The sequence below is a fragment of the Orbicella franksi genome, chromosome 6, assembly GCF_964199315.1.
Source record: "Orbicella franksi chromosome 6, jaOrbFran1.1, whole genome shotgun sequence".
Taxonomy (NCBI): domain Eukaryota; kingdom Metazoa; phylum Cnidaria; class Anthozoa; order Scleractinia; family Merulinidae; genus Orbicella; species Orbicella franksi.
Genome location: NC_138150.1, coordinates 1,108,265 through 1,120,466, shown reverse-complemented (window position 1 = coordinate 1,120,466; position 12,202 = coordinate 1,108,265). Strand labels below are relative to the sequence as shown.

The 12,202-nt window shown below is 40.0% G+C and overlaps 1 protein-coding gene and 1 pseudogene across 1 annotated transcript; both read right to left on the bottom strand.

Moving 5' to 3' along the window:
- Positions 1-1,422: 1,422 nt before the first annotated feature.
- Positions 1,423-1,991, bottom strand: LOC145490098 (uncharacterized; annotated as a pseudogene).
- A 2,092-nt stretch (positions 1,992-4,083) lies between these two features.
- LOC145490097 (uncharacterized) lies at positions 4,084-8,610 on the bottom strand. The gene has a single exon (XM_081469201.1). It carries the CDS (start codon positions 4,776-4,778, stop codon positions 4,089-4,091), a length of 690 nt encoding a protein of 229 aa, XP_081325327.1. The 5' UTR covers positions 4,779-8,610; the 3' UTR covers positions 4,084-4,088.
- Between the last annotated feature and the right edge of the window lie 3,592 nt (positions 8,611-12,202).

Genomic DNA, 12,202 nt, shown 5'->3' with positions numbered 1-12,202 from the left:
CGACCCAAAGTTATTTTAAGCCTGTTCTCGAACGTTCTAGAATGTTCTACACAATAAACATCTGATATCCTAAGTAAGATGTAACACTCGTTGTCCTCAATCACAACAAAACATGTCCTAATAAATCAACCTAAGGATCAATAAGTCTTCGAATCAACAGTCCATCATCAAAATAAAAGAAAACGAATAAACTCGCGAGCTCATAAAGCTAGAGTGAGCGTGTAAGTCCCTAAAATGTCACGCAATGTCACAAGTTTTCCACAAATTGTAATGATTTTGAAGGTAACCGATTAAAATATAGTCATTACTTGCTACTTATGGCCGTCAAACAACTGTTCGCTATATTGAGATTAAAGCATTACGGAACCATCATTTTAACACACAAGTGCTAAAACCACCGTCATCCCCAAATCACACTTCAATAAGGTGCAGATTGAACATTTTACAATTTCAAATACCAGTCCTTTTTGTTTATGGTTAATCCCCAGTCAGGCTTAATATGCATCCTCTGTGAATCGTGAAACGCCGTAAAGAGATATTAAAATGGCTGCGCTTTTCACCGTGACCTCATTCTTACTATTATTATTATATGGCTAAACTGGTCCGTGATTGGTTCCCTTGGCCATGACCTGAAACTATCAAGCTGTTTTACACTAATTCTTTACATGAATTCCCAGTCCCATTTTATGACCATATGAACCGTGCGTGGAGTCGTCACATCATGAACAATGTTGATTTTTGATCTATTACTGGTTTCTGCCATTCTGTAGTCTCTGAAAATATCTTCAGTAGAAATTAAGAATGTTAATGGAGTGTAGATTTTCACGTTTAGCGTGTAGACCCTGCTGGTAGTCTGGAGAGCTTTATAATTCAAACGGAACAACGGTTAAGGTTACAGATATTTTAAGAAACTGCGCTTAACTTGCAGTCCATTACAAACATTACAATTTTCTGTAAGTATAGCCGTTACCAGGTCATTACGCGCGTAAGGCCGACTTTGTGGAACAAGAATGACTTTCACTCCGATAGGTATTAGGTCCTTTTAAGAAAACAGTGCCCACGAGATTTTATCATAAACTGATCTTCTCTGCTGAACTTCTAGCCTTGTCACGTATCCTTTGAATGAGTTTTTTGTCTTGTCGCACAGTATCTTAAAATCCCGCGCGAGCTAGATCTCGCGGGAAATTCTCGCAGGACGAGGTCATGTGTTTGTTGGCCCCGTCCAGTCATTTTGATGAGAAATGTGCGACGCAGAAAGACATGACACAGTTAACCGTTCGCATATTTCTGAAGCAGAATTAAACCACAGGTTGCAGTTTTACATTATGTTCAAAAAATGTCCACCTTACGAACTGATCTTCCCATAATGTTGCTCAATGAAAGCCATCAAACCTGCTGCTCGTGTACATTTGAGGCAGGATCTCATGTGAACGCGCTCATAACCCGTCCGTAGGTTGGCGGAGGTGACTCAGGCCGAGTGCTGACTTCATTGTATGCAGGAGGTCCACCTTCAGCAACGGGATCTGGAATTTGACCACCGGATTCGTCGTCTCCTTGTAAATTTGAACTCGTTTGTAACCTGCCAACTTCTTCATTATGCAGTGGAATTGTTCCCCCGGGAGCTCTGTTAGTAAACGCGTTCCTTGAACGACGTTTCTGTTGCACGCAACAGCAGAGCAAGAACAGGAAGGCCCCAACGCCAACAAATATAGCGATCAAAGTGTTAATGGTTATCGCGGACTCCGCAGAAACACAATTCCCTTCATCACAAATATAATGTCGCATCTTTCTGGCGCAGAACAATCGCCAAGATCGTGACAAAAGTCAGCACATTTCACACGATTAACACACTACCTCTCTCCTTCAAAATGCCTGACTTTACAGCAGCGCTCTATATCGTTAAAACAGTCATTGTCAGAAGAACACGCTGAAGTCCAGTGTGCGTTCAGAAAGCTACACAGAATGCGCAAAAATACAGCAGTTCCTCCCATGTTGTCGAATCGACCCAAGTCTGTATTTACGTTCTTTACTCTTGTGGCACGGTTGCGTAGTTCATTCGTTTTAGAAGGAAATTCATGATTGGAATTGAAATCGCGAATATTGAAGATTTTGTTGATATAGAGCGAACTCCCAGGGCGGTGTAATACACTTTTTACACATTTATTTATTGACTTACTTACACTTTTGCACTTTATTTATCGATTTACAATCCTTTTAAATAAACATACCTATAAAAATTAGCATGTCTGCAGGTAGTAAAGCTAATATAGGTGCAGGTGGGCATGTTTTACATGTAGCATGCTTTTCATGTAACATGTGGCTGTTCATAATTAGCATGACATCAACAGCTGTCCTTAGATAGCTACAGCAGAAATTGTAAAAGGGATCCCCCAAGAAAAGTTTGTAAAAACTTGTTGGGATCTCCTGCCTGCTTAAGAAAACAAGTCCAGTAAACTTGATAAACTCAACAGAACTTTATTCTAACAACAAAGCACTGCTACACGGCCATGTTGTAAAATGGAGTGACAACAGGGGCACATGGTTGAACCTAATGCTGATTGGCTGATTTTGACAATAATTATTATTGACATATCGTCGCACTGTCAACAACATCACTGCCATGTAATACTGAGAATTTTAGGATAGAAGCAATGAGGCAAACAAAATTGATATCAAACCCCCACCTCTGTGTCCTAAAATAGCTCTTACATGGTACAATTCTCTAACTAATGGCCTGCAAGTATGCTTTCTCCATAGATCTTGAAGCAGTGTGTGGCAAGAGAGCTTGCTCACAGCCTAATTCTCAAAGGGTCACCAGGACATCATAATTCTAAATGAATAATACTGCATGTATAGTTGAACCTCTATTGAAGCGGCCACCCCCCATTAAGCAACCAGATATCAAAGTCCCAAAATAAAATACTCTAAATAGAACTGCTATTGACTGGTCACCTATATTAAGCGGCTGTGGCCACCTCTTGGTTGTCCCAATGAAAAAGTTCTCTACTCTACTTATCCCCGTTAAGCGGCCACAAAAAAATTGATACACATAATTTGCTTTCGTTTGGAAAAGACAATGGCAGATAAGAGTCCAAAATAGAATTTGAAGACAGATAATAACATTCAAACGCAAGTTTATTATGATTACCTTGACGTTATTTTATATGTTCACTAGGCAATAAAATATATTCATAGGACACGAACACCTATTAGACAGCCAACCCCTATTAAAAGGCTTCCTCCCATTTCCCCGAGGGTGGCCACTTAACAGGAGTTCAGCTGTATGCAATTCAATTACTTTGGTGACCTGTATGCTCATCCTGGGACTTCTATCTCTTTGAACAAATAATAAACTAAGATTCCAGTAACACTAAAAATTAATTAAAGTGAACATTGCTACTTGTTCTTGATTGATGTTTAACATCTTTAAAAAAACTCTTCAAAACATGATCAGCAGAGTTAATGCAAGTCACATGTATCTAGGGGATTGGCAAGTGCCATATGGTCTGTTATCTTCTTCAGCATGTTTTAAAAGTCATCTTATCGATCTGTGATTACTTGATACTGTTAAATGTAAATCCATCTTCCTCTTACAAAATTAAGAGTTAAAAACACAAGCATACTTTGCCTCAGCACAGCCAACTTGATGTTTTTGATGGTGATGATGATAATGGTGATGACGATAATGATGACCAGCTCTATTTTGATGATATTGATAATGATGATCCTTCACCAGTCCTTCTTGAGCAGAAACAACATTGTTCAACATTTGATTACTTTCCCAAAATGCCAAATGCAATTATGCCCGGAAGGTGGTGGTGGTGGTGGTGGTGGTTGTAACGATAGATCGTATCACTAGGTTAGAGATACAGTAACGCAAGTGTGTCACGTGATTTTGTAATCGATATAACACCTTTTTAGATAGAACAAGGCGTTGTCTCAAGTGTATTCTAGGGAACACTCGATTCCATTAAAGCACTTTAAACAGTTTTCTATGATCTGTTCGATATCGAAACAGTGGTGGTGTTGGCGGGGGCAATGTCCGCCTTTGGAACTGATTTACACATAGCATTGTTCAATCAACGTGATCAAACTTGATGCTCACGTACATTCGGAGGCAGGATCTCATGTGACGCGTTCATAACCTCTTCGTAAGTTGGCGGAGGTGACTCGGGCTGAGCGCTGACTTCACTGTATGCAGGGGGTCCACCTTCGGCGATGGGATCTGTGATTTGAACACCAGACTCTTCGTCTCCTTGTAAATTTGAACTCGTTTGCAACCTGTCAACCTCTCCATTCTGCCGTAGAGTTGTTCCTCCGGTAGCTCTGTAAGTTAAACTGTTCCCTGAGGCTCTGTTATGCTGATCTGAACGACGTTTGTGTTTCATGCAACAGCAAACCAGAAACAGGAGGGCCCCAAGGCCAACAATTACAGCGATGAGTGTGGTAATGTTTAACTCGGATTCCGCTGAATCTTCATCCCAAATACAATGCCCGTCATAACAGATATATCCTTGATGGCACTGGCTAGTAAAGCTGCATGCTGTAGTACAGAGATTGTTATAAATGTCGCATATCTCTGGCGCAGAACAGTCGTTACGGTCGTCACAAAAGTCATAGCAATTCACATGATTAACGCACGAACCCTTTCCTTCAAAATGTCCGACTTTACAGCAGCGTTCTCTACCGTAACAGTCGCTGTCAGAAGAACACGCTGAAGTCCAGTGTACGTTCAGAAAACTGCAAAGAATCGGCAACAACACAGCAATTCCTTCCATATTGCTGAAGCCACTCGAGTGTGCTTAAACTTTATTTACTCTTCGCGCGGTTGCGCAGTTTAGCTGTTTTATTACGGAATTAATTGTTACGCGTATATCAACTTAGAACTTTGTTGACAAAAGAGCGCGTTTTAAGGGGGTGTAATGGCTTCAATATACGAAAAAACTTTTTCACTTTTAGGTTAGCGAACAGAACTCAATATAAAAGAACATTTCTATCTAAATACTGTTTGTAAATACGCGTGATTGCGTGACGGAAAGGACTTCGTGATCTCTTAACAATCAATTTATCAACCTTCGAACAGTAAAAACAATGAACTCCTTAAAAGTTAATATTATAGCTAATTTTATACAGTTTCACTAAAAAGTAAATCATTTTTTGGCACAATATCGATTTTTTTCATTACTTTATGAGCATGTTTCCTGTAATCATCTCTGGAAAGTTTTTACTGAGATACTATCACGTTCGTTGGAATAAAAAGGTCTGTATAAAACTTGGGCATTTGTTACCATCATATTATCACGATTGTAAACTATTTAAAAAAAACACTCGTAAAACTTTGCAGGAGCATATAACTAGTTCATGTAAACTATCCAGTGCATTTGTATAAAGTACATTTTTCATGTGTCTAGTAAAACGTGACATTAATTGCGCAAATTTACGCAATGTGTTCTTGTCGTTTCATGGTAAATTCTCAGCTGTAGACCGGACAACTTCTTCGTAGCTTGGCGGTGGTGGCAAAGGTTCACCGAAAGCTGCTAAATTGTTTACTGGTGGCAGATTACTGTCATCGATATGCTCAGGATTTTTGTGGCTTTCATCGGCCTCGTTACTTGGCTGCGCTGCTCTGTTTCTTGAGGTCAGTTCTTCATCTACTTCTTCCTTTCGCTTCTCTGCTGCCATATGACACAGCCATACAACAAAAACGATGACGCAGATGAATACAACTCCCAAACATACCCAAAGTAGAATGAAATTCATGATGAACCCCAGCAAAGCAGCTTGAAGAATTGTTTGGACAAAAACGTGCATCAGTCGAGGAGATCAATGGTATCAGGTGCCAATGTCCTGATTTTTAGTTTTTCAAAGCAATTGTCAACACAAACAATACCCTTTGAAGATCGTGGTTACTCCTTCTTTTCTGCGTTCTGGTTATCCAAGAAATAGCTTTCGTTAGCACTTCGATTAGCTTTTTAAAAAGTGCTTGAGTAACGCCAGGGTTGGCCTGACTGACGGCAGTCGGATTTGCAGGTTCGCCTCTCTGGCGTGACTTATGAAGACAGGGAAGAAAGAGTAACACAATGAGAGTCCATATAATGAGACAGTATTTCGTGATATTTATTTAGGACTCATTTAAGCAAAACGACAATCACAGAATCACGTTCTAAGAAGTGTTCAGAGAAAAATTACCATATTTCTTCAATCTAAGTATTCTTTCTTTTCAGTTTCATGTTTCAAAAAGGGGAGCAATAACAATGTTCAATAATAACAATTTAACTGTGATTAGAATAAATCCTTCAGGCCGAATAATATTTTCGTCGTTAATTCAACAACAAATTCGTCATTTTCTGAGTGAATTCGTTGACACCTTGCGTGAAAGCCAGGCATCAAACATACAACTGGATTTTCATTTCAGTAAGAAATCAAGAAAGCGAAAAAGGCCTTACTCCGGCTGCATGTGTGGCGAGATACTTATCTGTGTAAAAGGAAATTTTCAATCCATTTTACAAAATAATACACACAAATAAAACACGAGGTCTAACTAAAGATACAAGATGTCCTTCCATTTGTATAATCTACTCAACAAAGTTTGTTGTCTTTTACGGAACATGTTCGAAACTTGGAAATAAAAACCATCAGATTCGAACTCTAACTCTGTGTAAACAGAAAATATACTTTCTGCACCTTATCTACAGAGCTGCTTCTGTTAAATGCGAGCTGGTCAATGTAAGGTTAAAAGTCACCGAAATAAATAGCATATGAATAGTGAGATAATAATCTGAAAATCACGTTCTTTCGTGTGCTAATTTATACAATGTGTTGATGCCGTGTCGTGGCCAAATGTTCCGTCGAAACCCTTAAAGCATCTTCGTAACTTGGCGGCGGAGCTTCATCAGAAGTTGTTAAACATCCATAAGGTGGCGGACCGCTATCAGCGATAGGATCAGCACTTAGAGGCGTTTCATCGGGTTGATTTTCGTTCGTTTGACCTTCACCTGAGTGCGATCCGGCTTCGCGGGCATTTGAATTCAATCCTCGTCCTTGCAAACCTATCACAAACACTGGGCCCGTGTTGTTTTGGTTTGTACTTCCAACTTCAGTTTGCTGCATTGCTCTGCTGTTGCGGGCCCCGCTGCTGCGTGATGCAAGCTCTTCGTCCCTTCGATTTCGCGAAATAAAATGGCAACAAAATCCGAAAAAAATCGCAATTATGATAACCGCACAAACAATGATAGCTTTAACTGCATCAACCATACCGCACTTTTCTACTGAACTAGCATCAACTCAAGCAGGATCTGAAGTCTATAGCGCCGTCTTAGTCACCAAACAAAATTCTTGGGAGCAAATCGCAATACCTCGCGTACATTTGCTTGTTAAAGCGTTCGACACACCAGATGTGCAACAAAACGTCAGAAACGTACGTCACTTCGGCTATTAGATCTCTGCAGATTTGTCGTCTCATAAATCGTTACGCACTTACTATCGAGGAGATCACTTGTAGAATTATTTACTTTCTCGAGAAAGTCATGGAAAGTAAAAAAAATCTTTAAAACATCGGCGGACGGTCCTTCTTTCGTGACTTACTTCGGATGTTCGATTGTGCTGCCGCCATTTTGAAACGTAAATATTGTGACAAAACCACTCCGGACTAGGGGAGACTGAGAAATAGTGTTGTCATACTCAGGGGACCCCTCAACTGAATGTTTTTGTTACAATGGCGGCACTGACCTTCTATTATGATTTTTCGCTTTTAAAATGCAATTTTAGAAAAGAGATTAGCCTACAACACAATCAGATTTCCGCCAAACAAGAGAAAAGCTGTCTGGGTTCGCAGGCTGCTAATCACACAATCTTTATTGCGTGATGAGACCAATAGTGTAGTGAGAAGGTACATGGCTGCTCGCCAGGGTTGTACAGGGTCAGCTCTCTAGGATAGACACGAAACCTTTTGATAACGAATTAGATGAGCACTTGGTTGATTTTATTTCAGTACACGAGTGGGAAACCAAAAAGGTCAACGGGATCGTTATTGAAAGAAGCTCACCTTTTGTTCTTGCTTCAGTTTCTTCGACTCAGTGTTGAGCTGTAGGTCTGTGATGAAACGGAATATTGGTAACTGCTTTTTACAGAGTGACATCAACTAAGCCGAGGCAAAAGTTCGTCTCACTTTGTTCCGTCCGTTTCGTTCACTGCACTGACCACTTCTTCCGTCTGTTGTTATCGAAGAGCCCGTTTGTAAGCTCACGTTTCAAAGTTGTTTATTAAAAATTATTAGACTTTTATAAAAACGTAAATTATTTTTAATATTTAACACGGGGAGCGGCTGCGTGGCAGGCTAATAATCGCAACAAGTCAGGAATTAAAAGAGCAAGGTTCTTTTCATCGTACCGCTTCCCCGCAGCAGAGTCAAAGAAACTAAAGAAAAACCGATGGTGAGTTTATTTATACTATTTATTAAGTTTCATTTGTAGTAGGCTTTACTGTCGTACGGTAGCTGTCAGTGAACAGGACAGTACTGAAGATTCATTGCGAATTTATTTGATATAATGAAACACGACACACAAATAGATAGTTAAATATAACAGAGTTTCCAGAAACCCGTACTTTTATAAAAAGATGTTCAATGGGCCAAATTAGGATTATAGGTCATTATATCATTCACCTTGTCATCTCAGGGTCTCTTAACACATTAGTATCCACCTCTACTACTTTTGGACAACTTCTATGGCTTCTTTGGAAATTATACGTGTCACCAGTCCGGGTCCGGGTCCGGGTCCGGGTGGAGTCGGGTGTAAGCAACAGTGCGCGAATTTGCGTAAGGTTACCACAAGTGGGAGGTTACGCATGCGCTTTCTGCCCGTAGCACCATTTCAAAAAGATGACTACTGCACCATACTAATTACGATTGCCGGGTCAATTCTGATTTGGATCAACTAAACAACAAACCTATCCCTCCGATCTCCCCACCTTTTTGTGATATGAAAGCCCCCCCACCCCCTTCCCGCCCCTTAACACCTTACAGAAATTCCCGTCTATTTCCTCTTACATTTATTCTATAAACGATAAATTAATCAGGACCGTCTATATCCTACAAAGACTTTCTTTACAGGCGTGCAATGATGTACGTACAACAAGGTCCCTTGCTACACTTGTATTCTTTCCTTCTGCCAGTCTCTTCATCGGAGACGTCTTGCTGGGATATCTTGTCTCTGGAAGTTTCTTCTTCGTTTCAGGTTTGAATTCACTCCCGATTTCTATTTATATAGTCTCGATATGCCTGTAGTTCTTCGGCAGAGGAATATCTCAAATGTGTGGGCTTGCGTTTCTGTCAAGGGAGGTTCAATTGTAACTAATGATTCATCGTGCAGTCACGCCCACTCGCTCAATTTGCCACGTTATAGTTTGAGATATTGATGTTATTCAACATGACGGTGCGCCGTGACCTGTTATTCATGCCTCGAGAATATGCTTGAAGTAGAAAGGTTAAAAATGAACGCCTTCCTTCCAAAACTTTGGCCCTTTACCTTAAAGTTCAATCATGAAAGATATTTGTGGTGTACACTACATTGTACAATGCCACAGGGTTTGCCGGTCGAATATCATCGAATAAAGATGGCGCCGGATCATTAACAGCAACTTTTGACAGTGAAACGAAGGCATTATGCTACCTGAAACAAAACTGATGGATTCAAGCAGAGAATTTTCTTGCCATAATGACATTTTTCTTTCGTCTTACGGAATGTGTTCAAGATGGCCGAAACGCTCCATCATAGTTTTAACATGGATTAAAAAATAAGTAGTCACCGCCGGCATGTTTGAAGTTCCTCACGAGCTCGTAGAGACTTGGGTTAAGTCGGACAGTACACCTTGTTGTTCTTCTAGATTATACCTACCGACAGCTCTCTCGAGAACCAAAGAATTCCTTGGCCACATTCTGTGGCAGAGAAATGCGACTAACAGGAGCAGAAGAACCAGCAACAGCAGTACGATGCAAAGAACTAACCAGTTATAAAGCTTGTGCCTTTGAACAAGATCACAGGACTCACAAACGGCTTGAGTAGTCGCATTTTCGCAGAAAACTGTTGGAATTGTCCATGAATTTAACGTCACAACATACATCCACTTCACAAAACGTTTCCATTTCACTTCAATAACATGTCCATCCATTTTACACCTCAAGAAATTTAACTATCATTAGACCGAAATAAAAGCTCTGGATTCTCGCTTTATGATTGCGATTCGCTGTGTCCTTGACATATCATCTTGATTAGCCGAGTAATGAACTTAATACACCGGTCCTTTTTCGTCAGCGTACCGGTACATCAAGACCTCTGGACGGGTGATTGACAAGTCAAGCACATTAAAATCACATTCAATTTTGCCGACTATTTCAGATTTTCTGCTAATCTCGCTCTGTGGCGCCGCATAACATTAACGCTGTCAACTAAATGGTTAACTTTTAAGCGGTGTGCAGACAATTTGTTGACATTAAACAAGTGAATGCGTTTCAAAGGGTTTTAATTTGTTGGTGTATAAACAACATACAAACAATGAAAGCTTTTGATTGGTTTCCCTTATGTGAGTGTATTGGACCTCAGTAACATCCAAGGCGACTTTAAACCTTAGAAACTTAACACTTCATTGAACTTTTAAGTATTTTATCATAGAATCTTCCCGTTAATTTCAGAAAGAGACCTTTGCTAATTGAGGCTGCGGCAAAATGTTATATTTTGCTTCGGTATTTGGCATCATTTTTCTGGCTTGATGTTTGAATAATATCTGACAGCTGAATCTGCGCCGAGGTCATTTCAAATCCAAGATGGTTCGTTTCGTTTCTTCGACAGCGAAAACGTAAGTTTATCTTTCCCGCAACCTTAAGTACAGTAGATTGTTTACAATACAAAAATTTGTTGTCTCACGTTTGGTAATTAAAGGAAAGGAACGTGCCGATAATAGCAACTTTCACAATAGTGGAAGCGCACTGACGCCTGGTTCGGTCTACACCCTTAGGGCTTTTCCGTTTCAATTATTCTTATTAGTGCTATTAATTTCCAACATCAAATCAGTATAACTGAAAAACAAGATAAGATTTTACAGCAGCTGGCATATGTGTTTATATACGTATTATGTACGCCGCTTTTTGAACTTCGCGGGTTTATTTTTTCAAGAAAATGGGAAGCAATAATGCCAAGAGTGAGGAAGAGAGAAGTTTCAAGTCCATCCCTTTTGAGAAATGACTGGCTTTGTAGCAGATGCCTCAGTCAGGATTATTTGTTATGAGATTATAGGGATATGGCTTCATCAAGGATGATGAGATACGAAAAGAGACAGGTTAGGAAATATATGTAGCACTGATAACAGAATTGTATGCCCACAGGGAAAGTTATAATTAAAATAGAGCAAGGACACTGTCGAGGGACACCGTGGTTACATTCCAGGGTCTTTGATACCAACGAATGGTACACTGAAGGCTTGACTGTCTCTTTAAAATGCCAGCTAAGAGTGTGGGCAATAGCGAACATGGTGATTTAATTTTCCTCCGTTAGAAACTAGAGTTTATTGACATATAACTGAGATAATGTAAACGTGAACTGACCAAGTTGATCTAAATGCATGATGTGCTTTACGTAAACTGTTTCAGTAGTTTTCCGGTTTTACAGCTGGGCAGCAAGATTTTCGCCTCAAAGCTCTCATTCAAGATGCCTGCTTTTTTCCACTCGTCGCTTAATATTTGCACTGTTCCCCAACCGATTTAAGGCTTGTCACAGGCTATGTGGTGTAATCGAAATCTTTTCTCGCGGCCCGCGTCAAATATGTGGATGAGTACTATCATAAACCAGGATTAGGCTATATTTAAATCCAATCAGGTTCAACGTTATCTATGATACTCGAGTTCTAATATTTGTTTTTTACGATAGCAAATTGTCAAATTGTCCGCTCTCGCTGGTTGAAGCATCACATAAATTAAAAAACCATGTATCTGTCCGCTTATTGACAATGAAAATTAGCCAATGAGCGCGCAAGAATTTCTGCAGTTATCGTAAAAATATATATGCTTGCCCAGCAAACATGCTTAGGTAGAACATCAGCATACAGGAGGGATGTCGTTGGACAAATCGCGGATTCGCACCACTCAGTAGTCAAACGTTGGAAATGTGACTTATGCGAGCATATAAGTCGATTGAAATGAAATTTTTCAGAT

Coding starts and splice junctions, on each gene's coding strand:
- LOC145490097 (XM_081469201.1), bottom strand. CDS start 4,778: ATGGAAGGAATTGCTGTGTTGTTGCCGATTCTTTGCAGTTTTCTGAAC.